At 42.5% G+C, this 27,878-nt stretch overlaps 1 protein-coding gene and 1 long non-coding RNA gene across 4 annotated transcripts in view; both read right to left on the bottom strand.

The window, feature by feature from the left end:
- The window catches only part of LOC110499544 (dual specificity mitogen-activated protein kinase kinase 6), a 43,057-nt gene extending 20,017 nt beyond the window's left edge, over window positions 1-23,040 (bottom strand). The window contains exons 1-5 of one of the 3 annotated variants that reach the window (XR_016489519.1): window positions 22,629-23,028; window positions 6,115-6,181; window positions 4,253-4,301; window positions 2,411-2,524; window positions 1,888-2,007 (exon numbers count right to left, since the gene is read on the bottom strand). Coding sequence is in view for 2 of the 3 variants with exons in the window: in XM_036956317.2 (XP_036812212.1) it covers window positions 1,888-2,007; window positions 2,411-2,524; window positions 4,253-4,301; window positions 6,115-6,181; window positions 22,629-22,719 (441 nt within the window). In the remaining variant the exon portion in view is untranslated. Of the gene's footprint in view, window positions 1-1,887; window positions 2,008-2,410; window positions 2,525-4,252; window positions 4,302-6,114; window positions 6,182-9,579; window positions 9,950-22,628 lie in introns of those variants that run through there. The other 2 variants (XM_036956317.2, XM_036956318.2) reach the window with 2 other exon arrangements.
- A 682-nt stretch (window positions 23,041-23,722) lies between these two features.
- LOC110499600 (uncharacterized) lies at window positions 23,723-25,810 on the bottom strand. The gene is made up of 2 exons (XR_005038003.2): window positions 25,704-25,810; window positions 23,723-24,379 (listed from the first exon to the last, which is right to left on the bottom strand). It is a non-coding gene; the product is annotated as an uncharacterized LOC110499600 (long non-coding RNA).
- Window positions 25,811-27,878: the final 2,068 nt, after the last annotated feature.

Below are 27,878 nucleotides of genomic sequence, written 5' to 3'. Positions count from 1 at the left end.
CTGGATGGCAGCCCAGTTCTACAGTACAATGTCATGTGTAAATCAGAAAGTCTTATGTTCCACATGACCAAAAGTATGTGGACAACCGCTAGTTGAACATCTCATTCCATTAATATGGAGTTGGTCCCTGCCCCTTTTGCTGCTATAACAGCCTCCACTCTTCTGGAACATTGCAGGGGGTACTTGCTTCCATTCAGCCACAAGAGCATTATTGAGGTCGAGCACTGATGTTGGGCAATTAGGCCTGGCTTGCAGTCCACGTTCCAATTCATCCCAAAGATGTTTGGTGGGGTTGAGGTCAGGGCTCTGTGCAGGCCAGCCAAGTTCTTCCACACCGATCTCGACAAACCATTTCAGTATGGACCTCACTTTGTGTATGGGGGCATTGTCATGCTGAAGCAGGAAAGGTCCTTCCCAAAACTGTTGCCACAAAGTTGGAAGAACAGAATTGTCTAGAATGTCATTGTATGCTGTAGCGTTAAGATTTCCATTCACTGGAACTAAGGAGCCTAGCCTGAACCATGAAAAACAGCCCCAGACCATTATTCCTCCTCCACCAACTTTACTTTAGAGATGCATTGGAGCAGGAAGCGTTCTCCTGGCATCCACCAAACCCAGATTCGTCTGTTGGACTGCCAGATAGTGAAGTGTGATTCATCTCTCCAGAGAACATATTTCCACTGCTCCAGAGTCCAATGGCGGCGAGCTTTACACTACTACAGCCAATGTTTGGCATTGCACTTGGTGATCTTAGGTTTGTGTGCGGCTGCTCGGCCATGGAAACCCATTTCATGAAGCTCTCAACGAACAGTTCTTGTGCGGGTGTTGCTTCCAGAGGAAGTTTGAAACTCGGTAGCGAGTGTTGCAAGCGGCACCGTTCTGTGAGCTTGTGTGGCCTACCACTTCTCAGTTGAGCCGTTGTTGCTCCTCGACGTTTCCACTTCCCAATAACGGCACTTACAGTTGACCGGGGCAGCTCTAGCAGGGCAGAAATTTGATCAACTGACTTGTTTTAAAAAGGTGGCATCCTATGACAGTGCCACGTTGAAAGTCAATGAGCTCTTCAGTACGGCCGTTCTACTTCCAATGTTTGTCTATGGAGATTGCATGGCTAATGTGCTCGAATTTATACACCGGTCAGCAACAGGTGTGGCTGAAATAGCAGAATCCACTCATTTGGATGGGTGTCCACATATTTTTGTACAATAGTGTAGAAATTAAGAGGACTAAGTTAGTTGATAAATAACTGCCTCTCTGAACATACCTTATGCAGTCAAATATATAGGCACCCATGATTCACAATTACTTCTAAAATAGGTTGAAATTTAAACATTTAAAAATTTTACGGTGTTCACATTTTGTTTGATAAACAACTGATCAAAACTGAAATTAAGGTTTTGCACTTAAGTCAAAAATGGCATGGACTAAATTATTCAACATTCTAATTAATTTGGTGGGACGCGAGTGATTCTTGGAAAGTATCATTTATCCTACTCTTTGTAAATTGCAGGTGCCTACTGGGTAAAAAAGAACCAACTAGTTTGGAAAATATAAAACTTTTGCACTCCACTGTAAAGTGTACGGGTACCAATATGTTTGACAGCATCTTTACACGGCTCTGTCCTCCGACATCTCTGGAAGGACATTGTAGGAAGCCTATGTTTAACATAGTACAAGACCAGCAGTAGAGGAAACCAAAGAGGAGTAGCTGTTGTGACGAACAACTTACGGGGATCCAAAAACACAATTAATACACTCCACCTAAAGATTGTCTATTGTAAAGAGGCTTTTGGACTTTAGAAAAAAACACTACAAGACATAAGTATTGTTATTTTATTGTAATTATTTTAATTTTTTTTCAAGTATTTTTATAAAGAAGCTGGCTACCTCTCTGAAGAGTGCGCCGTAGAAGGTGACTGTGTAGAAGCAGTCTACTGTCCTCATAGAGATGTCCAGGTCCATCAACAGTCTCTTCTGTTCCTGGGTGTTCACTGTGGCACGGATCCTCTAGGGTGGGAGGGAAAGGACATCAAATCCATCCATCCAACCTACTTATTACATCAACAGCTGTCACCACGGCTGTTTGCAACAGGCAGCCCAATTCTGATCTCTTGCGACAAATGTTGGCATAAGAGTTGATCTGATTGGTCAAAAGACCAAATAGTGGGGAAAAAGACCAGAATTGGCCTGCCTGTTTAAATAAAGCCAGAGTGCTTAGCTATAGTAACCCGACTAAGGCCGCGTTTACACATGCAGCCTAATACTGATATTTTTCCACTAATTGGTCTTTTGACCTATCATATTAGCTCTTTTGCCAATAACTAGGCAAAATATCAGAATTGGGCTGCCTGTGTAAACGTAGCCCTAGATCCCCTTAAAGAGATCAGTTACAGCATCAAATATCTCATACCTTGACTGCCATGATCAGGCCACTGGGCATGTGCCTCATCTTGTCCACCACGCCGTACGCCCCTCTCCCCAGCTCGCCAATCTGCTCCAGGTCATCTGCCTTCACCACAAAGTTCTGCTCAGCGCCGGCAGAGCGGGGAGAGATGCGTGTCAGGCTCGACAGTGACAGATCAAACATGAATGGGTGACACGATGTAATAAGGAAGAAAGAACATGTATCTCCCTCCCTTGATGTAATCACTGAACACAAATTGAGCAGGGTAAAAAGATGAGTCACTAGAGTTCCTCATCTCGTGAAAACAAAACAGTAACAGTGAGCGAAAAGCACAAAAGAAAAACTAGGTCTAATCTCCCAACAACAGTGACATTCTGACCTGGGGTACTCCTCTTTGTCTGAGAGTGGCTCGGAGCTATGTCTTTGTTTAAGTAACTACTCTAACCAACAGTTTCTAATCAACAGGGAAAGCATTGGACATGGTAAGGGGGCTGAGTCGAAAGACACCGCAAATTACCCCTTTTTCATCTAAACTACTGGTTGCCGTAAAGAATGGGAACTTCTGTCCTTTTCTCACTTCATACAACAACTAAATCAATGGTTGCCCTGACTTTGACTTCAGGCTAAATTTTAAGAGGGAAAAAAGCCAGCATTTTTACCAATGGAAAATTCCACTTAGTTGATACGTTTTTAAAATAAATACTTTTACTGCCCGTCAGGAAGATAAACACATTCCAGTCTGCCCTACAATCAGAAGTATTCAGTCCGAGTCGTAATGTTTGCTAGGGCGTTTTATATATATATATATATATTTTTTTTTTTTTTCGGCTAACAGACCCTTTACTGAGCCAAGCTTTCATCTTTCTGCATCCAAAGCACAGAGAGAATCTTACTCAACGATGAATGCTGCGTTCAGACTGAGGGACGCAAAAACCGTCATACCAGTCGGCACAGTGGGACAAGAAAGAAGAGGACGGTAAAAAGCAGCCCGACAGCAAAGATTTTTTTATAACTAACCCAAGATCGATTGGAAACGACAGGCTCTGGTCTGAGCATATGAATCATAGTGGGCAGAACAAGCAAGGAGGTGGGCGGAGTCAAGCACGAGCTAGTGAGATCCTATTGGCGCAATCTAGCATTTATTCGCATGTGTCCATTAGGGAACGCCTACTCTGAAGTTCACGTGTGTATTAACTCAATTCGCCATTGCACTCCTTATAAACAAGGCCAATTTTTTTTTTTTACAACTTTGGCAAAGCGTTAAGTCTACAAAACACAATTATTATATTTTTTAGAAACAGAAAGCAGTATGGATATCAAAATGTTTAATCAAATGAGAAAATTTGCAGAACGTTGGTCAAAATCCATCAGCTCCCACCGCCGTCCACTGGGCATCCTCTCATCACTATATTTGTTCGTGAGTGGAAATGCCAACCGAATGTCACATTTATCACATCCAGTGAAATATCTGTCTAATTGTTCCATCTGTCATGAAGGTTTGCATTGTTATGGTGATTTCAGTAAACAACATCCGGTAGAAAACAACAACACTACGGCAGACGGCAAAAGTTGAAATATTTGAACTCCCCGCCAGCCTCAACGGCGTTTACCGCCACGCTCTCACTGAAAACATTTGCCGTGTACCTCGTACCGTCTAAACACAATATAGGTTACGACAACTACACCCAGATGTCAAACCCGAAGTTTGTACTTCAGTTTTAAATAAAGGTTCAGTCGGAGGAACGTGTGAGGAAGAAACATAGTGGTAAACGAAAGGTAAGAAGAATGTGAGAGAGTAAACTACACTGAACAGTTCAGTGAACATGAATAAGATGTGGTAAGTAGTACCTTCTCTCCAATGGTCACACAAGCTTTCGAATCCAAATCTCTTGGGGGTCTGTAAAGTAGTCAAACAGTTGTTAGGATAAAAAAAACCTTATGTACATAAAACTGCATGCATTAATATTCATTAAGATTACAAAATGTTCAGGGAAAAAAAAAACTACATGTAGATGTTAATGTGTTTGTCTTGAGTTATCATCATGACACTGAAATGATGCTATGAACAATATTCACTGGCACATTGCGCCATCAGTTTGTGAACCCCTTATCGGTGAACACATCCAAACGGTAATCTCTAACTAGCCTCCTCTCTCCTCATGGGGAGGAAACGGAGCCGTCACTGACATCTTTAGGATCATCATGTTGATTAAGCAGCCTCATATCCGTATTAAAATGCCTCATAGCAAAACAGGATAACACTTTATATTAAAAAGAGAAGGTTGCGCAATACATGTCCATAAATTTAACACTGTAGATTGGTGATATTCCATCGAAAAAAAAAAAAAAATCTTTATGCATTAGTTTATAAAAATGGAATTACATGTATCATAAACTCATACCAACAAACAATACATTGCGGCTTTGACGTCAAGAGCAGGGTACACGGTTTCACGGTAGGCATGTTTGGTCTATTGGGGGAAAAAAGTTGGACCGCTTGGGGCAGAATGGCTCAGGGAAATCCCTTGAGCTTCAGTCTCACTTCGTCCCAAAGACTTACGATGGCTACCAAACAGTGGAAGACTGGATTCAACATGAATCTGAGGCTAGTAAAAAGGGGTTCTGTGCCCACAGTCAATATAGGCTCCAAGTCCACTGACACCACCTGTGTTACAGCACGATAGCGGGCGGCTTAGGTGATGGAGGCGACTCGGTAAGTAGGCACTAGAGTGCACAGAGTTTTGTAATTACACTAGTAACAACGTGATAATAAAATGGTAATATAATTGTTCCATAGTAGGTAGGGGTGTAACAGTTCACCAAACCTGCGGTTTGGTATGTAATTGCGGTTTTAGGGGGGCACGGTTAGATTTGGTACAGTGGGAAAATAAAATGGCGACAGTTACTGTAGTTTGGGGGGGCGGGGGGGGTACTTTGTAGTTAACATTTAAAATGAGAAGGTTTTTGAGAATGGCTTTCCATCTACCAGAATAGGTAGCATGTCATATCATTATATCATATCATTAGCATCATGCTGACGTCTACATGGTGGCGGACAAACACGAAAACAAAGATGGACGCATTCCCACTCCCAATGGGTCTTCAGGAAGTTGAAGGAAAATACAAAATCACTGACACATTTTATTAACATCTCTTATCATCTTAGGGAATATCAATTAATTATCTCATTAATTCAATATATTTAGTTGATTTCCTACTAACTCTTCTACTGGGAAACCAAAATGTTCCCAAGCTGGAGATTTTTAAATGATCATGGAGTATCCTCCTGGTTTATTCACTCGACCACTCAGCATCATACAGAACTAGCTCCCGGCTGCGCCTCACAAAATGACCGTCTGAAATGTGGCAATTAAGATTTGAATGCTGTAAATATGTAAATATGTAAATGTCAAGATGTAAATATGTAAATGTCAAGATGTAAATGTAAAGATGTCAAGATGTAAATGTAAATATGTAAATGTCAAGATGTAAATATGTAAATATGTAAATGTCAAGATGTAAATATGTAAATGTCAAGATGTAAATGTAAAGATGTCAAGATGTAAATGTAAATATGTAAATGGCAAGATGTAAATATGTAAATGTCAAGATGTAAATATGTAAATGTAAATATGTAAATATGTAAATGTCAAGATGTAAATGTAAATATGTAAATATGTAAAGAAGATATTAAAGAGTGAAAGTCTTACGTTGCAGCAGCAGCAGGAGGCTGCTCAAACACTTCCTTGGAGAGCTTGAGCCCAGGCTTCCTCTTACCTGAAAGGAGAGAAATGACAGCAGTGAACAACTGGTAGAACAATACAATTATACACCTGAAGACAGCAATTCACGTTCAACAAAGTTAGAAAGGCAGTTTGGATGATCTGAATTGTAAAAGTGGAGTTTCTTCCCGAGTTTTTAAAATGTTACTTCTAGTCATCTCAGATGTCTCATCCTGCAGTGTATTTCCAGGGCCTGAGTCCAGCAGCCCGTCACACACTTACGGTTGGATGCGGTGAGTAACTCCAGAACCTAATTGAATGTAACAGGCCGCTGCGATTACGAGCAGCGAGAGGAGATATGTCTGCAGCGTTGGAGCAACGTGAGTTAGAGCTCTCTACATCCGGGAGGTACAGCGCTGAACCAGTGGAAGGTTGAACCATGCCACAGGGCATTACGGACACTCCTGAGGATGTGAGTGACAGGTTGCCGTCGCCGACAAAGAGTGTGTGTGTGGTTCACCAGAGCATCTGGATCACACCTCCCCTGGCTGGTTCACAGCAGCTAGTGCTTCCACACAGACCTGGGTCCAAGTACTATTTTCAAAATCATGTCATGTACTTTAGCTGTGCTTGACAGAGCTTGCCACAAACCAATAGAAAATCCCACAAGTGGAAACCACGCCCACCTGGTACTCCAGGCAGACTAAAGCAAACGCTCAATATATTCAAAAAGATCTCAAATAGTATTTTTAATCCTGCTCACTCACACAGCAGAGCTACACAGACACGCCCAGACATCAAAAGATCTACATACTTACTAGGGTGACGCCCACCACCTGGCTATGGGCGGTGGTGGCGTCACCAGGTAAGTACATAGATCTTTAAAGTGGAGGGAGTATACTCATTCCTCCCAGGAGGAGGGAGGAAGCATATTGCCTATTGTTTTTTTGGGGGGGCTTGATCGGAATGTTTGGGAGCGTGAGGAACTGTTTCAAGTACCTGAACATACCGTAAGTATTTGTGAGAATGCTATGCACATTGCACGCACACACACACACACACACACAGCAGTACTTGATGGTAAACATACCTGACAATGCAACGTCTGTGCTATGATGTACTGCAGGTGCAGTTCTAGTAAGCCATGATAAAGATACTCACTCAACTAGAATTATTTACATTTTTTAAGAAAGTCTATTTTCTATTTTATTAGGATCCCCATTAACTGGAAAACATTCATTCCGTCACACACACACACACAAAAAAACAAAAACATACTGATCGAAACCGCACAGACACACACAGTCCAGCGTGCCACCACTATCTCTCTGTGCCACTGTACTGTCACCATGGCCTCTCAATGCCTCAGGATTTCCACTTTCCAAAGCAGCTTTGTGGCACCAAAATGTCACTTTGGGCCCCTCCCGCACGTATTAACACAGACAACAATAGCATCTGCAAACCGACACGAGTCTACTAATAGGCCTAAGTCTATGACTTTGAATGGAAATTAACCAAACCAAACCACAAAGGAGTTGTACTCTACCAACTGCAGGTTTCAGAATGTAAAAATAGGAGTTCGCTGCTCCATTCAACACCCGGGGTGTATTCAGTGATGTAGAATGTTTTACTTTAATTTTTATTTGTTTAACTAGGCAAGTGTGTTAAGAACAAATTCTTATTTACAATGACGGCCTAGGAACAGTTAGTTAACTGCCTAGTTCAGGGAAAGAACGACAGATTTATACCTTGTCAGCTCGGGGAATTTGATCTTGCAACCTTTCGGTTACTAGTCCAACGCTCTAACATCCAGGCTACCTGCCGCACATTACCAAGACTTTGCCAAAATAAAGAACTGGTGAGTGGTTATTAACATGACTGAGCACCAGGCACCACATTCATCAAGCTTTTTCCATGACTAGACTATGCGTGTCAATGCCAGGCAGGCTGGCGAGGGACTCGCTCTCCAGTTCATTACAAGGACTTTGCCAAAACAAAGAACTGGTTAAGCACCACCAAGCTTTCTCCATGAATATGCATGCCATTCTGCCAGGCTGGCAGGGTATGCCACAGAAATAAAATAAAATTGGTGAGTGTCCATGGCTGAGTACCAGCTTCCCCAGGCTATCTCCATGACTATGCATGCCATGCTGCTAAGGCTGACAGGGGATTCAGCACAACTCCACAGTCCTCAGCCTCCAAGCCTCTGGCTCGATGGGATGAAACAAGACGCGGCACACTCTGCGAAGACTCTGACACACTCTGCGAAGACTCTGACACACTCTGCGAAGACTCTGACACACTCTGCGAAGACTCTGACACACTCTGCGAAGACGACAGCTTCCATCTCCAGTCCTGAGGTCCCTCCTGCATGCACATCACACACTGACTTAACATCTTACCTATACTGTAGGCTATACATTCATTTCACATTTGCATGAAAGATGGGAGACATGTAAGCCAAGAGCACCAACTCATAATGATAGAAAGAGACAGTCATGCACTGAGCTGCATGCCAAAGAATCACCTTTGCATTCACTCACACAGTCACGCAACATGTTGAAAAGTGGTTGGATCAGACCCAGGGTCATTTCCAAATGGCACCCAATTCCATATAGAATCCACTACTTTTGACCAGGGCACCATTTGTGATGCAGACTTTGGCGGATTTCTCCAGAAAGGAAAATCACAAGGGACAGAACCTGCGGCTGATCAAAAAAGAGACACGTGAGAAAACAAGTTTTGATTAGGTCATCGAAATAAAATAAAAAGTGCTGACAACATATTGGCTCACCTTTTACAGCTGAGCTGACTAGCTCAAAAATAATATTGCGATATTGTCCAAAATAATATTGCGATAGGCCTATATTGTCATAAATAAATATCCTAATATGTAATGGATATATATTTTTTCCACTAATCAATAAATTATATAATTTAGAGTGTACAGGGCAGGAATATGCTAATAGGCTGCATTGTCTGTCCTGAGCCAATAGAATATTTTCATCTCAAAAACATGTCTTCTTCAACAGACCTTCCTAACATTACAATTCTTGTATCGTATATTTTCACAACTGTGAGAGGAAATTATTGCAAGCTATGCAAATACAGTCGCTGTTTTTAGTTATTCCGTATTATCTTGCACAATTTCAAATAAAAAAAAATACAAAGTCTCCCCTTTTAGGCTTTTTACTCGCTGATCTCAGCATTCGATGTAGCTTTGTTTTGCAATGCAACCTAATTAAAAAGTAGTACAGCATTCCCAGTGATTTGCAGCACATGGGTTGAAGAAAAGTATGTTGTGAGATGCCAGCAAGAGGTCACAGGAGAAAAACTCTCTCTCAAAGATTTAGCGTCAGGGGTGAAGACGGCACAACTAAAATACCAGCGAGAGGTACTGAAGCCAAAGAAAAGACAATTGAAGGAGTTTTTGCCCTGCTGTCTTTGCCTCACCTAATGTTAACATGAAATACCACCAACCAAGCAGGTCTTGTAATTGGTTTCCTTCAGCATGTAACGAAGCCAGGGGAAAAATGTCCTGTCAGAGACGGCATGCTAACAGCCAGGAGACTATGCCAGAGCGATCTGTGCTGAAACCAAGGAGGCCTCAGGGTGAGTGCTTTGAGCACTGTGAATCTGGAGCAAAAGCTTCAGTGTGAGAGTGCAGCCAGACAGGCCCATGTCCAGCCATGCTGATAATAAACCCAGGGTGGCATTCAAAGCAGGCGGAACCAACCAACCCGCTCATTCTCACTCTTCCAAACCCACACACACACGCATGCCGGGAATTCCAACAATCCCAAAAGTCCCTCAATGGAATTACACAGACCCAGAGGAAGAAAGATGAATCAGACATCCGCGAGAGTGATGGCAGGAAGGCGAGAGGGAGTGAGGGAACGAGAGATGGGGTGGAAAAGAGAAACAGGGCCAGGGCAAAGAAATGGAGACAGGGAGATGGGATGAAAATAACCCTTCTTGAGCCTGCGGCTGTTACGCCACTTCTGACCGTCCTGGCAGTCTGAGATACCATACACTTTCAAAGATGTCAGATACATATGGTTAAAGCTGTTATATTACGAAGCTCTTTTGGGAACCTTAACCTGTTATATTACGAAGCTCTTTTGGGAACCATGTCTTCTCCAGCAGTCACATGGCGATACACTTCCTACACGGCTGGGATTGACTTAAACGATACTGATGGCAGTGCTCTGCGTGCTGAGGGTATCAGCTCCAGGTCACGGCAGAGCACAGTCCTGCGTAAGTAGCGGTCAACTAGGTCGGCAGCTAACTTCACCTCCATGACTACAACATGAGATCACTGCTCAACTATGGGGGTATGCGATCTTCAGATCCTATTTAGTACACCTGGTTTAAGACCACATCTGCAAGAGTACGAAGAATGGGCCAAGGCAATAGTAAGATCAAGTGGATAACTTATAAATTAAGGGAAGCACCACCGTAACAGTTGTTGGCCTAACATGAGCTAGCATTATTTAGGATTCCAAGCATTACAGCCTGCTAACTCTCTCATAACATATTGTCACAGGATGTAGGCCTACCAGGCTGGTTGAGTTGGCCAGGCTTCAGCAGGATGTCGGCCTGCCGGCCTGGTTGAGTTGGCCAGGCTTCAGTAGGATGTCGGCCTACCGGCCTGGTTGAGTTGGCCAGGCTTCAGCAGGATGTAGGACCTACTGGCCTGGTTGAGTTGGCCAGGCTTCAGCAGAATGTAGGACCTACTGGCCTGGTTGAATTGGCCAAGCTTCAGCAGGATGTCAGCCTACCGGCCTGGTTGAGTTGGCCAGGCTTCAGCAGGATGTAGGACCTACTGGCCGGCTTGAGTTGGCCAGGCTTCAGCAGAATGTAGGACCTACTGGCCTGGTTGAATTGGCCAAGCTTCAGCAGGATGTCAGCCTACCGGCCTGGTTGAGTTGGCCAGGCTTCAGCAGGATGTAGGACCTACTGGCCTGGTTGAGTTGGCCAGGCTTCAGCAGAATGTAGGACCTACTGGCCTGGTTGAATTGGCCAAGCTTCAGCAGGATGTCAGCCTACCGGCCTGGTTGAGTTGGCCAGGCTTCAGCAGGATGTAGGACCTACTGGCCGGCTTGAATTGGCCAGGCTTCAGCAGGATGTAGGCTTACCGGCCTGGTTGAATTGGCTGGATGTGAGAGGCTAGGGTGTTACAGTCCAGGTAGAAGAAAAGAAAAGAAAAGAAATTGGTCCCTGAGATTAGATTACACAATCTGTGGAACTGCAGGGCCATTTCATTCCAGTTACTTACAGTTGAAGTTGGAAGTTTACATAGATTTAGGTTGGAGTCATTAAAACTAGTTTTTCCAACCACTCCACAAATTTCTTGTTAACAAACTATAGTTTTTGGCAAGTCGGTCAGGACATCTACTTTGTGCCTTACACAAGTCATTTTTCCAACAATTGTTTATAGACAGATTATTTCACTGTATCACAATTCTACACACTAAGTTGACTGTGCCTTTAAATAGCGTGGGAAATTCCAGAAAATTATGTCATGGCTTTAGAAGCTTCTGATAGGCTAATTGACATAATCTGAGTCAATTAGATGTGTACCTGTGGATGTATTTCAAGGCCGACCTTCAAACTCAGTGCCTCTTTGCTTGACATCACGGGAAAAACAAAAGAAATCAGCCAAGACCTCAGGAAAAAAATGGTAGACCTCCACAAGTCTGGTTCATCCTAGGGAGCAATTTCCAAATGCCTGAAGGTACCACGTTCATCTGTACAAACAATAGTACACAAGTATAAACACCATGGGACCACACAGCTGTCATACCGCTCAGGAAGGAGACGCATTCTGTCTCCTAGAGATGAACGTACTTTGGTGCGAAAAGTGCAAATCAATCCCAGAACAACAGCAAAAGACCTTGTGAAGATGCTGGAGGAAACAGGTACAAAAGTATCTATATCCCAGTAAAACAAGTCCTATACAAACATAACCTGAAAGGCCGCTCAGCAAGGAAGAAGCCACTGCTCAAAAACCGCAATAAAAAAGCCAGACTACGGTTTGCAACTGCACATGGGGACAAAAATCGTACTCTGGTCTGATGAAACAAAAATAGAACTGTTTGGCCATAATGACCATCGTTATGTTTGGAGGAAAAATGGGGATGCTTGCAAGCCGAAGAACACCATCCCAACCGTGAAGCACGGGGATGGCAGCATCATGTTGACATGTGTTTTGCTGCAGGAGGGACTGGTGCACTTCAAAATAGATTGCACCATGAGAAAGGAAAATGATGTGGATATATTGAAGCAACATCAGGAAGTTAAAGCTTGGTTGCAAATGTGTCTTCCAAATGGACAATGACCTCAAGTATACTTACAAAGTTGTAGCAAAATGGCTTAAGGACAACAAAGTCAAGCTATTGGAGTGGCCATCACAAAGCCCCGACCTCAATCCTATAGAACATGTGTGGGTAGAACTTAAAAAAGCGTGTGTGAGCAAGGAGGCCTACAAACCAGTTACACCAGCTCTGTCAGGAGGAACGGGACAAAAAAAAAGTTAAACAATTTAAATGCTACCAAATACTAATTGAGTGTATGTAAACTTCTGACCCACTGGGAATGTGATGAAAGAAATTAAAGTTGAAATAAATCACTCCTCTATTATTCTGACATTTCACATTCTTAAAATAAAGTGGTGATCCTAACTGACCTAAAACAGGAAATATTTACTATGATTAAATGTCAGGAATGGTGGAAAAACTGAGTTTAAATGTTTTTTGGCTAAGGTGTAGGTAAACCTCCGACTTCAACTGTATACATGCGTCCCAAATGGCATCCTATTCCCATAAGGCTCTAGTCAAAAGAAGTGCACTAAATAGAGAATATGATGCCCTTTGGGAGGTGTAGGTAAACCTCCGACTTCAACTGTATATGGTGCCAAGTGGACTAGGTGACGCCCTGTTTTATTCAACAATACACCCACACACACACACACCACAAGTGGCTGGAGAGTCGAGAGAGATGTTTACGTAGCACATGGGGATGTGTGAAACGAACTCCTGAACCTATAGTGTCCACACCTGCATCAGCGAATAGTTTGCTTTTTTTGCGTGGCGCCAACTGGTAAGACGTTTCAGGAGGTCATAGGTGCTAGGAAGGCAGGAAGTCCTGGGTTTGAGCCTTGGTGCGAGCCGAAGCAGGAAGTCGCTGTTCTCGCTAAGTAAGCAGCCTGACAGCCATGACCTTTATAAAACCCTAGCAGGAAGTCGCTGTTCTCGCTAAGTAAGCAGCCTGACAGCCATGACCTTTATAAAACCCTAGCATGAAGTCGCTGTTCTCGCTAAGTAAGCAGCCTGACATCCATTACCTTTATAAAACCCTAGCAGGAAGTCGCTGTTCTCGCTAAGTAAGCAGCCTGACATCCATGACCTTTATAAAACCCTAACAGGAAGTCGCTGTTCTCGCTAAGTAAGCAGCCTGACATCCATTACCTTTATAAAACCCTAGCAGGAAGTCGCTGTTCTCGCAAAGTAAGCAGCCTGACATCCATTACCTTTATAAAACCCTAGCAGGAAGTCGCTGTTCTCGCTAAGTAAGCAGCCTGACAGCCATGACCTTTATAAAACCCTAGCAGGAAGTCGCTGTTCTCGCTAAGTAAGCAGCCTGACATCCATTACCTTCATAAAACCCTAGCAGGAAGTTGCTGTTCTCGCTAAGTAAGCAGCCTGACAGCCATTACCTTTATAAAACCCTAGCAGGAAGTCGCTGTTCTCGCTAAGTAAGCAGCCTGACATCCATGACCTTTATAAAACCCTAGCAGGAAGTCGCTGTTCTCGCTAAGTAAGCAGCCTGACAGCCATGACCTTTGTAAAACCCTAGCAGGAAGTCGCTGTTCTCGCTAAGTAAGCAGCCTGACATCCATTACCTTTATAAAACCTTTAGCAGGAAGTCGCTGTTCTCGCTACGTAAGCAGCCTGACATCCATGACCTTTATAAAACCCTAGCAGGAAGTCGCTGTTCTCGCTAAGTAAGCAGCCTGACATCCATTACCTTTATAAAACCCTAGCAGGAAGTCGCTGTTCTCGCTAAGTAAGCAGCCTGACATCCATTACCTTTATAAAACCCTAGCAGGAAGTCGCTGTTCTCGCTAAGTAAGCAGCCTGACAGCCATGACCTTTGTAAAACCCTAACAGGTGTGTTGTTAACGTGTGAGTTAGCCCACCAGCTCTCTTTACCTTGGTTTAACATAATTAAAAGCACTTCCTATTCAAACCCAGGACTTCCTGCCTTCCTAGCACCTATGACCACCAGCTCTCTTTACCTTGGTTTAACATAATTAAAAGCACTTCCTATTCAAATCCAGGACTTCTGCCTTCCTAGCACCTATGCCCACCAGCTCTCTTTACCTTGGTTTAACATAATTAAAAGCACTTCCTATTCAAACCCAGGACTTCCTGCCTTCCTAGCACCTATGCCCACCAGCTCTCTTTACCTTGGTTTAACATAATTAAAAGCATTTCCTATTCAAACCCAGGAACTTTCCCCAATCACCATTTAGAAACGTGCATCAAAATGTCTTGTCTATTTACCTCCAGACAGCTTGTCTGTCCCACATCCAGAGTACTGTCATAGCGTTCCAAATGGCACCCTATTCCCTATATAGTGCACAGATTTTCCCTAAGTAGTGCACTATGTAGGGAATAGGGTTCCATTTGGGACGCAGTAACTGCGGGATAGCGCACTACTTAGGGAAAATCTGTGCACTATATAGGGAATAGGGTGCCATTTGGGATGCCGTGACGGTGGGATAGCATGCCATGCGATGAGATGTACTCTGTCGGTGGTAACCGGAGAGCAGTAATTTGCAGGTCATCAAGCTTTCTTTTCCTCAGTGTGCTAGCTGGGGTGGTTTAAGAGAGATCACTTTATTGGTCAATTGCACACAAGGTCCAACTGGTAATCAGGCAGGGGGCAGCTAAGTGCACTGCCACCCGAATGCTTTAATATCAAAACACCTTTGATCCAGCCATGATGACAATGGCTAGGCCTATTTATTGCATCCAGCAGAGCCGGGGTGCCAAAGTTCACCCTCTATCTTGATAGGTTTAAACAGGCAGGCCAATTCTGATCTTTTAACACTAATTGGTCTTTGGACCAATCAGATCAGCTCTTGCCAATAATTGGGCAAAAGATCCAAATTGGGATGCATGTGTCAACGCAGCCATAGAGGAACCAAGAAATGTTGTTTCAGACAGATTTACTAAAACATACATTAACTCTACAGCCCTTCAGGACACACCAAATCAATTTCCTTAAAACGGCCCTTCAAGAAATGAAAAGGTTAAATAAAAACAATTGTAGGATTATAGTTGCAGGGAGGGAGGTTATGCCAGGAGAAATGCATGCAAAAGGTGTCAGCCGCGTCAATGCCGTGTAGAGAAAGGAGCTGCTTGCTTATTCAGGGATGAGGTTTCCAGATGAATGTTAGGACGCGTTGAATGTAATACTTTGACATGCACGACATGCAGTCAACCTCAGCTACAGAGTAGATGCAGACTGCTTCCCCTTCCCCTTTGAGATCAGGGAGAGAGAGAATACACTGCTGGAGACCTGCTGTGATCGCATTCACCGTGGGGTGGCTGGCTCCAGGCAGGATGAATGAAGATGAGACTAGATTTATTTATGCTCCTATCAGAGAGCTCCAGCACAGAGAGAGTCTCAGAGAGCTCCAGCACAGACAGAGTCACAGAGAGCTCCAGCACAGAGAGAGTCACAGAGAGCTCCAGCACAGAGAGCTCCAGCACAGAGAGTCACAGAGAGCTCCAGCACAGAGAGAGTCACAGAGAGCTCCAGCACAGAGAGAGTCACAGAGAGAGTCACAGAGAGAGTCACAGAGAGCTCAGCACAGAGAGTCACAGAGAGCTCCTGCACAGAGAGAGTCACAGAGAGAGTCACAGAGAGCTCCAGCACAGAGAGAGTCACAGAGAGCTCCAGCACAGAGAGAGTCACAGAGAGAGTCACAGAGAGCTCCAGCACAGAGAGAGTCACAGAGAGAGTCACAGAGAGCTCCAGCACAGAGAGAGTCACAGAGAGCTCCAGCACAGAGAGAGTCACAGAGAGAGTCACAGAGAGCTCCAGCACAGAGAGAGTCACAAAGAGCTCAAGGCTCGTGAAGATGCATGCGTCATGTTAACCCTGTGTAGCTATCTACCATCTTGTAGTCTGACTAAGTTGTACTTTGTGTTGACAATTATTTGCCAACCACTGTCCTGGCGCATCAAGCTTTATCCTGCACATATGGCTTGGTGTGGTGGTCTCCGGCAATTCCACGATAACGGAATTGAGCTTTGATTCATTTGTTATTGTTTTTTTTTTAACATTCAAATAAATGTATGCCAAACAAAAAACATTGATTTGAAAGTTTAACAAACCATACAACTCTATGCACAAGGAATACTTCACAATCTCCACTGAAAATGTTACAAAAAACGATTTTAGTGGAGGAAATATGCAGATGCCAACTTTGGTAACGGAAATACAGTAAAATCCTCCCTCAGATTTACGCAACCACGTTTCCCCCCCAAAAAAACTGCTAAATATCTGCTACGAACGAAGATGAAAAATAATGTCTGCAGAAAGAAAAATGGGGTATCTTCTATGACATGACACCTCGAGTTAGAAAAAAAATATATATATATTTTGGTTATTGAACTACAGTATGCGAAGTGGATTTACACCCGGGTACCGGAATTACATCACGGGTCCCTGATCTGTTAAGGATATGAATGTCATTCTCCTCATGTTTCACAAGTTTGGACATCACAGTAAAGCAGAGTAGAGTTCAGTACAGTAAAGTAGAGTATAGTTCAGTACATGCCCTGTTGCAGACAGTGTTATTATGTTGGAATTTGAGTAGAACATTTCTATTCCTGCTGCTGCTACATCTTGATTTTGCAACTGTGTAAGTGGTGACTGTACTAGAGAGCATGATGCATGCCGGAGAGTGAATCAATGTGCTAAATTTGCAAGAAGCCGGGCCCGAACAGCAACAACATTCTTAGCAACGGTTACAGAAACGATTTACTTGCTATGACTGTGAAATGTGATTCTTTATCTACCTTAGTTGAATGCACTGACTGTAAATCCCTTTGAATAAGAGTGTCTGCTGAACTGCTTAAAATGTAAAATACGTTTGTGAAAATGAACATACCAAAATGAGCTGAAAAGCACACTGGGTATTATTATTGGCCGTGCTTCAGGGTGGAGCTCATTAGAATAATACTCAGCATGCATTGCAATTGTTCATTTTCACATACACATTTAGAATAAACTCGTATCAGACCGTAGCGCAATCAAACTTCTGATACCAATGCAGGTTGAAAGGGGGCCAGAAAAAAAATGGTACAGAAAAAAAGATTTTGAAAATACAAATTAAAGCCCTCGAAAGTATCTTATTACTAAATGCATTGGAGTGTAGTTCAGTCCAGTGTAATACAAATTACAAAATACTCAGAAGTAATGAAATACATACAGGGCCTTTAGAAAGTATTCAAAGTGGAATTTTGTTTTTAGAAATGTTTACAAATGTATAAAAAAATAAAAATGAAAAGCTGAAATTTCTTAGTCAAAGTGTTATGTTTGGGACAAATCTAACACATGCCTGTGTACCACTCTCCATATTTTCAAGCATAGTGGTGGCTGCATCATGTTATGGGTATGCTTTGTAATCGTCAAGTACTGGAGAGTTTTTCAGGATAAAAAAAATGTATTGAATGGACCTAAGCACAGGCAAAATCCTAGAGGAAAATCTGGTTCAGTCTTCTTTCCACTAGACACTGGGAGATGAATTCACCTTAATCTAAAACGCAAGGCCAAATCTACACTAAACTTGTTTACCAAGAAGACAATGAATGTTCCTGAGTGGCCGAGTTACAGTTTTGACTTAAATCTACTTGAAGATCTATGGAAAGACCTGCAAATGGTTGTCTAGCAATGATCAATAAAACAATTTTACAGAACTTGAATAATTTTTTTAAGGATACATGGGAAAATGTTGCACAATCCAGGTGTGGAACACTCTGAGAGACTTAGCCAGAAAGTCTCACAGCTGTAATCTCTACCAAAGGTGGTTCTACAAGTTTCAATGTCAGAAGTGCAGTGAAATGCCTTTCTAGCAACAACAAAAAGTACTGATTCAGGGCTGTGAACGCTTATGTAAATTATATGTTTCTGTGTTTACATTTTCAACTAAATGTGCAAAAAAATATATATATATATTTTGTCATTATGGGGTATTGTGTGTAGATGGGTGAGAGAAAAATAATATATATTTTAATCCATTTTTTATTCGAGCTGTAAGACCACAATTTGTGGAATAAGTCTAGGGGTATAAATACCTTATGAAGGCACTGTGTTTCAAATATATGTAACAAATACTTTCCATCTCTGCACACACACACACACACACACACACACACTTAGTGGATCATCAGCTAACAATGCAGTGAACAATCCTACTGTTATTGCAGCAGAAAGCCACTATAGGCTTGGAACAGGACCAACAATAGGCCCGTCGAAACAGCAAATTTACTATCTGTGCAGCTGAAAACGATGCAGGGTCTATTTGCATGACAAATGGGGTGTTTGTGCAGGCCAGGCTGGGGCAAGAGGGTCGGCTGAGGCTGGGCTACAGTGGCAGACGGCAGAGGACAGGGACACGCACTCAGAGGGCCACTGGCTGGCCGACTTGCTGCCATCACCACCCCCAGTGCCACAGCATAGTACAACAGACAATGATGAAAGCACAACGGTCCGTCTCTGGGCCAAACTGCATTTAAAAAAAAAAAAAATATTTAAAGACTGTCAGCATCATTTACTCCCTAGTCCCTACTGACACGACGAGACAGTGATGACAGAAACACATAGATGTCTGGTAGCCCCCCCCCCCCCTTTGTAAACCCATCCCATCCTAGGGTTGACACTTGCACGCCCTTATCTTGCACAAGAATTAGAGCAGGAGCCAGTATCACTTGCAGAATATCTAAAGTCTTGATAAATTCTTTGGCATTTCCTATCACAGCATTTTACTTTTTTTTTTGTAAAAAATAAAATTTTAAAAATGCATTTCCAGAGTCCTTACTAAAGGAAAGAACATATGTATCTGCAAGGTACACACTACAACGTCTGGGGTGCAGCATTTCTAACGTAAACACTCAATGTAAATACTCAACGTAAATACTCAATGGAAACCGTTTCGCAGGTGTTTTTTATTTTGCACAGGTTAAACAAAAGTGTGAATACATTGTTCCGTCTTAATATCACACAAAAGTCCCAAACCAGCCGAGTCCATAAATTAAAATAGGCCTTTGTATTTACCACATAGAAAGCGTCACCATTTGCTGCAACGCCAGTGTGTGTGTGTGTGTGTGTGTGGGGGGGGGGGGGGTTGACGTTTCACCTGTATTGACAGAAGCCCACAGGTAAAGGTAAATATTGCTGCCAATCAGGGGCGAGCCACTAGCTGGTCATATCCTGCACAGCCAGCCAGCCAGTGTGTGTGCTGTGCTGTGCGTGCGTGTGGGTTGCAGGTGTAGAGAGCTGTGCGTTGTTGTGTTTCTGGATGGCCAGATAGCTAGAAACAAAAGACAAGAAGCTACTATGGTGGGGGTTCGTAGGTGGCTTGTTTCAGCAAATTGTATTCTGAAGTGTTTTTAGGCGTTTTGATTCATACCAAGTCTGACAATATGGGAAAAATTCGATAGCTAAGTAACTAATAACTGTAATGATGTATTTCAGCGACAACAAGTGTTTATTGTGCAAATGTATTTAAGTTTTCAAGAAACATTGGAGACTAAATATACTTCGTATGTTGTCCATGATTCTAAGCCAACCCAGTCCGTTTTGCATCCGAAGATGCCCTCGCATCGGCTTTGTTGCTAAACACATTGTTTTGTGTCGTGTGTACATTCACGTGTGTGTGTGTGTGTGTGTGTGTGTGTGTGTTTGGTGGGGAAGGATTACAGACAAAACCTTTACTTCAACAAAACAGGTGTGTAACCTGTTAGTTCCCTAATCTAACCTGAACCTCGGACTGTGAAAACCAACCATCTGCAATAGGAGAGCCCATACTAGACGACCTCACAACAAAGTAGTTTGATTATGTTCCAAATGACACCCTATTCCCTATGTAGTGCACTACTTTAGACCAGCACCCATTGGGCTTAGGTCAAAAGTAGTGCACTATTCAGGCGATATGGGTGTCATTTGGGACACCGTCGATAATAGCCCTCCTGGCTATGCAAATCTTATTAAAAAAATAATACGCATGTTTCTCCTTGATGATCTGTTATAATAGATGTTTGCCTTGGCCTTAGGAATGCAGTAGGGTCCACTAAGTGCAGAGGCCTGCAGCTATGGAACATGTGCATCCTTGACATCATTGCATGAAGGGCTGAGTGTCTGTGGATTTTCACTTCTCCCTTTGTTCTTCATTGATCAAGTAAGGCCACTGATTAGTTAAGAACTCCACTGTCTAGGTCTTAAAAAAAGGACACTAGTGGAAAGGAATCATCCAACGAATGAGTATAGATGGATCGGAGTAACAGGACAATTAGGCCTATGTTGTGAAAAAAACGATGAAAATACTCATCAATATTCAAAACTCCTTCCGTGGAGGAACGAGACGAGTGACTTCTGGTTTTTGTCAATGTGTGTCCAATTAAGACCAAGACAACCAGGTGAGGGGCGTTTCTAATTGATCAGTGACCTTAATTGATTAACTAATCAAGCACAACGGAGATCAATAGCAATACATTCCAGAGGGTTATAGAGATTGTCTCTAGGTCTAGTCTTCTTGTACAGTGGTCCACCTCGAGAGAAATAAGCAAGAAACAAATGAGAATCTCACTGCCGATAGACACTTAATACAGTGGCAAGCTGTTCTTTCTCTTGCTAGAACAGAAGCTGTACCTGCTGCGTGCGGACCCGGTAGCGACGAACCTACTGATTATACTTGTAGAATCGCAATGCTCATCAGTGGCCAACAACCTGACTTTGAGCCAATTAGAGAGCACAAACTCCCCACGTGGGGGAGCCAAAAAAAAAAAAGGAGAAAGAGGGCATTTTCTTCGTACATCCATAGATGAGCCAGTCAAACTTCATATGCAATGTAGGCTATGGGATGATAGCTAGCTTAGTGCAGAGACGCAATGTACTGAATACTTCCTCCAAGCTAGCTAACCACTGTAGCAGGTATTGCCATTATGATTCAATCACAACGGATTAGCTAGCTTCCACGTAACAGCTGCTGAGTTAGCTAGCTAAGGTTCACTGCACTATGTAGTGCTAGCTGGCGAATGTGCTAACGTTACCTAGCTAAACATTTGACTATGGGCTAGACTGGCAGTATTATGGAGAGTGAATTAAATCGTTTCTTGCTAGGTAGTTATACAGCTGTGGCCATCGTGCTAGTATCAACAAGGGTTTTCTACAAAATAGCAACATCAGAGCAGATAGCTTGGAATCTAGACCAATAAGCAATGCGCACAGCTATGAATTGCCCTCCAAAAAAAAAGACACTGCCACCTTCTGCTTAGTAGAATTTTAACAAGGCTGAGTGACTGACAACTTCCAAGGTCTTTGCTGCGTGAACACAAAAAGAGATTGACTCTTCACAGGTACTAGGTACTGTCAGCAGGTAACCGTTTGGCAATCCCTACCTGTGTCTGAGCTTTTACTTAGTGAATGTGGCAGGGCGGTTTTGCTTGGAGACTCCTATTTTAATAGCCTACTGCCCTGTTTCTTCAACTGTACACCTCAGTACAGTAGACTTACTTACAGCAAATCTATATTTAGCTTTTAACTTTTTTTTAAATGTCTACCTAGGTCTATAGGCGTCCCAATAATTTTCATTATGCACCACTAACAGTGAAAATAAAACTGCATTTAATAAAATTGTCAGAAGAACTACAGTGTGATTATCCTGAGCAGTTTGAACTGAACTTAACCAATTGAAACTTAACCATTGTAATCGTGTCCCGCCCGACTCAGCCATTTACAACGCACGTATTGTAATAGCAAAGTTTACCGTTATGCAGTTAATCGATGCACTGCAATAAACGCATTTGATGCATTACCTTGCAAAGGCAACATCTCGTCGAAATGTGCATGTGATCGTACATGCTTTACAGAAAAGGCGTTGCAATATGTCTGCAGGGAGTTGCTGACTATGTGACAGCTTTAATTAGGTTATAACATCCCTGGTACAAGAGGACTGCAAATTACCATCAACATGAGCAGAAAGCATCTAGCTATTATATGCTGAGAATACAGACAGACAGACAGCATCGTTTTACCAGGAACTCTGCAAAGGGGAAGATCTAAACAGGAAATGCAACTGATCCTTTTACTGCATAAACTTTAACATGCATTGACGGTATTCAACCTGCAGCAATGCACATTGCAGACAATGCATAACTAATTGCATTTCAGTCGTTTTGCACAGATCGCATGTAATATAGTCTTACCTCCCTTTGGCTGAGACATTTCCCCTTTGCTTTGATGGGGGGGAGGGGATGCACTAGAGACGTTGCCTTCTTTCTCACTCCCTCCCTCCATCGCCCTCGCACCGAAGCTTGCTTCAGCGACTTGCTTTGCAACAAGGATGCGGAATACAAGCCGCGATCTTCATGCACTTGGAGCCTTTTTGCGTCTGAACCGTGTGTGTCCGTGCAAAGAGCAATATTACAATTGCACACCTTGCAAAACGGTCAGGAAACGGGTCGTTTTGCAATGGCACTGCAAATAATTCTCAGCGGCACTTACATAATGGGCCACGGCTGGCAGCTGAAAGCTCCTAACTTGGATCAGACAGTGAGTGGCATTGGCCTATATTACGAACGTTCTTCCTGCTTGGGCGTAAAGGATGGTGGGAACTGTAGTCCATACTGTAGTTATGCGTACTGTACTACAGTGTTGTATTACTTTGTTACAGTATCTGAGTACGGCTATGTGTGATAAATGATCTGCATGTTTTCTTGTAGGCTAAATACAAAATATTAATTTAAGTGTATTATGATTTACATTGAATGAAACTTGAAGTTCCACTTTTTGTTTGCACTCATATGCCGACATAATCAATAACAACAGGCACAGGCTACTTGTAATACATCACTCTTAAATATTGGAAACACACAGTCAATCTGTCCTGGAATAATTTTGCTTTATTGAATGGTACCGCAAGCGAGAGATATCATCAGCGGTAATGTCAATGAAGAGGAAACAGTTTTTTTTTATCAACCTCCTCCTTGGTAAACAGCTTGAGAATAATACCAACCCCACCCCACACACACACACACACACAAAAAAAAAACGTTAATCTCTACTAAGATAATATTAGTTATCTATTATGAATTTTAAAAAGCAAAAGGACCATGAATCTAATCACGATTTGATGACGGACGGCTCTGAGAGCGTTCTCCGCTGTTAGAGAATCAGGCTCGTTCTGGTTGATCCAGGCCTCCAGCGCCATGAACAGCTACACCTCACCCCGAAATTCAAAGTCACATTTTAAAACTTTATTGTTCCTTCAGATCAGGGGAATTCATTTTTTAGCCAGGAATACATAAATCAAATCAAAGTTTATTAGTCACATGCGCTTAATACAACAGGTGTAGATCTTACAGTGAAATGCTAAATACAACAGGTGTAGTAGACCTTACAGTGAAATGCTGAACAGGTGTAGATCTTACAGTGAAATGCTGAATACAACATGTGTAGTAGACCTTACAGTGAAATGCCTACTTATAAGTCCTTTACCAACAATACAGTTATAACAAAATAATAAGAATAAGAAATAAAAGTAACAAGTAATTAAATAAATACAGTATATATACACATTGCAAAGACAAAGACACACGTACAAGTTCAAAATTGTTCAATAGTTCTGTACATAATCATAAGATGGAGTAATACACAGGAGTTAGCCTGCTCCCATGTCTGTTTGTGCTGTATCGCCAACACAAACAGATCTCGGATGAGACAGACAATTATGTGACAATGATTGACAAGGAGTCGGTCAGACAGTGTAAACAGATCGGCAATCAGGCTACCAAGGAGTAGGCCTACTGTACCTGCAAGATGAGGTCTAAACGCTGCAGCAGGGTCATGAGCAGGTCGATGCTGACGGTGGTCCACTCCCCACTCTGCAGTACGGAGGACAGGTTCCAGGACAGGTTCCTTCAGGGCCACTTCTCCAGTCTGAAGGGCATACTGGTACCTGCAATGTTGTCAACATTATTATTGTCCAGTCCATGTTTCACTAATTGAACTAATTGTTAAAGGTCCAATGCAGTGTTTTTATCTCAATATCAAATCATTACTGGGTAACAATTCATTATATTTACTGTGATTGTTTTCAATTAAAATTGTAAAAAAATAAAAAATAAGAAAAACATCTTCTTAGCAAAAAAGCAATTTCTCAAGGAAGAATTTTGAAAAGACTGTCTGGTCTCAATGGAGAGGGGAAAACTGAAAACTCGCTGAATTTGGCAGAGCGGTTTGGAACTATTTCTTATTGGTCAAATAACTAATTTACCGCCTAGTGATGACCCACTAAAACAGGGTGACATTTCAGGCAGTCTTTTCAAATAGCTCTTACCCTAAAATGTCATTATCATAATTTTCACAATTTGACAGTATTGTTCCAAAATGGTTTTGGACAGCATTGGGCCTTTTAATGAATGCGATGTTTATTGTAAAGACTAATGCATGGACTTCATAATGCATGGACTTCATAATGCATGGACTTCATAATGCATGGACTTCATAATGCATGGACTTCATAATGCATGGACTTCATAATGTATGGACTTCATAATGTATGGACTTCATAATGTATGGACTTCATAATGTATGGACTTCATAATGTATGGACTTCATAATGCATGGACTTCATAATGTATGGACTTCATAATGTATGGACTTCATAATGTATGGACTTCATAATGTATGGACTTCATAATGCATGGACTTCATAATGTATGGACTTCATAATGTATGGACTTCATAATGTATGGACTTCATAATGTATGGACTTCATAATGTATGGACTTCATAATGCATGGACTTCATAATGTATGGACTTCATAATGTATGGACTTCATAATGTATGGACTTCATAATGTATGGACTTCATAATGCATGGACTTCATAATGTATGGACTTCATAATGTATGGACTTCATAATGTATGGACTTCATAATGCATGGACTTCATAATGCATGGACTTCATAATGCATGGACTTCATAATGTATGGACTTCATAATGCATGGACTTCATAATGTATGGACTTCAGCTGAAAATGTTATTCCTAGAAGTTAAAAAAACATTTACAGAGTTCAACAAACTATATCAGATGACACCCCGACCTCCATTCATATAACCATAACATATACATTATATTACAACATAAAGAGGGAGGTTACCGTTTCCCAATGGGGACCTGAAAATACAGGGCTCCATTGGGAAAGACAACCTCTGACCTCAATGGGACTTCATGGTTAAATAAACGTGAGATAAAAATAAATAAACAGTACAATACCTTTCCACTGCGTGTCCAGAGGAGCTGGCCAGGTTCTGAGTCATGTACTGGGTGACCCTGCTGAAAGCCCTGGACTCTGTATTTAGTGGCCAGATTGTGTAGAGGGGGCACAGAGAGAGAGATGAGAAGGGGACAGATCGAAAGACAGAGAGACAGAGAGAAAGAGAGAGATGAAAAGGGGGTCAGATAGAAAGAGAGACAGAGAGAGATGAGAAGGGGGTCAGATAGAAAGAGAGAGAGAGAGAGATGAGAAGGGGGTCAGATAGAAAGAGAGACAGAGAGAGATGAGAAGGGGGTCAGATAGAAAGAGAGACAGAGAGAGATGAGAAGGGGGTCAGATAGAACGAGAGACAGAGAGAGATGAGAAGGGGGTCAGATAGAAAGAAAGACAGAGAGAGATGAGAAGGGGGTCAGATAGAAAGATAGACAGAGAGAGATGAGAAGGGGGTCAGATAGAGAGAGAGAGACAGAGAGATGAGAAGGGGTCAGATAGAGAGAGATGAAAAGGGGACAGAGAGAGACAGAGAGAGATGAGAAGGGGGTCAGATCAAGGGAAAGAGGTCATGTATGTAAAGTAATGACGTCCTCTCTAAACCCACACCTGCACACACAGTAAGCCTTTGATCATCCAAATGCGTTATGTTTTACCCAAGGAAATTATGTTGTAGTTGATCCAAATGCGTTATGTTTTACCCAAGGAAATTATGTTGTAGTTGATCCAAATGTGTTATGTTTTACCCAAGGAAATTATGTTGTAGTTGATCCAAATGCATGTTATGTTTCACCCAAGGAAATTATGTTGTAGTTGATCCAAATACACCCAACCTCCGCAGAGTACACAGAAAAGTCTTAGTTGCTATTATTATTTTTAAAAGTCTGACTTTATCATGGGTATCTCCAGCCAAGACAGAAACTCAAACCCCAACAGAAATGGCAACAGATCAAAGCTATTTGTGGTAGTAGGCTGTACCCGGCATACAGAAGCCTAGAGAGTATTTTCTCCTGTCTAGTGTTGTCTACTGTTAGCCAGCCAGAATAAGCCTCCTTCCCCTTAATCAGTCACCGATTTAGACCTGGGACACCAGCTGGGTGTAATTAATGATCAGGTAGAACAGAAAAGCAGCAGGCTCTGGACCTCGTAGGGTCAGAGGTTAACAGCCCTGGCCTAAACACCCTGTAGCAGCTTTTCCCAAACTCTGTCCTCGGGACCACCAAGGGGTGCAAGGTTTTGTTTTGTTTCCCTATCACTACGCAGCTTATTCAAATAATGAAAGCTTGATGATTAGTTGATTATGTTTAATCCGCTGTGTAGTGCTATGGCAACAAAACAAGATGTGTACCCCGTTGGTGGTCCCGAGGACCGAGTTGGAGAAACCCTGCCGTGTAGAATACCCTATAGGAGTGATTCCCAAACTTTTTATAGTCCCGTACTCCTTCAAACATTTAATCTCCATCTGCGAACCCCCATCTAGCACCAGGGTCAGCTGTACCCCCTCTGGCACCAGGGTCAGCTGTACCCCCTCTAGCACCAGGGTCAGCTGTACCCCCTCTAGCACCAGGGTCAGCTGTACCCCATCTAGCACCAGGGTCAGCTGTACCCCCTCTAGCACCAGGGTCAGTCACTCTCAAATGTTTTTTTTTCACCATCATTGTAAGCCTGCCACACACAATATACGATACATTTATTAAACATTAGAACGAGTGAGAGTTTTTGTCATAACCCGGGAAAGTGACACAGCTCTTAAAGGACCAGGGGACAAATAATAATATAATAATAATCAATAATGTTGCTCTTTAATTAGCCATCTTACATATAAAACCTTATTTGTTCATTGAAAATTGTGAATAACTCACCACAGGTTAATGAGAAGGGTGTGCTTGAAAGGATTCACATAACTCTGCAATGTTGGGTTGTTTTGGTGAGAGTCTCAGTCATAAATCATTTTCCACACACAGTCTGTGCCTGTATTTAGTTTTCATGCTAGTGAGGGCCGAGAATCCACTCTCACAAAGGTACGTGGTTGCAAAGGGCATCAGTGTCTTAACAGCGCGATTTGCCAAGGCAGGATACACTGAGTGCAGCCCTATCCAGAAATCTGACAGTGGCTTCTGATTAAATTCAATTTTCACAGAACCGCTTGTTGCAATTTCAATGAGTCTCTCTTGTTCAGATAT

Source organism: Oncorhynchus mykiss, chromosome 20, assembly GCF_057628025.1.
Source record: "Oncorhynchus mykiss isolate SJ-2025 chromosome 20, ASM5762802v1, whole genome shotgun sequence".
Classification (NCBI taxonomy): Eukaryota; Metazoa; Chordata; class Actinopteri; order Salmoniformes; family Salmonidae; genus Oncorhynchus; species Oncorhynchus mykiss.
This window is presented reverse-complemented; position numbering and strand designations above follow the sequence as displayed.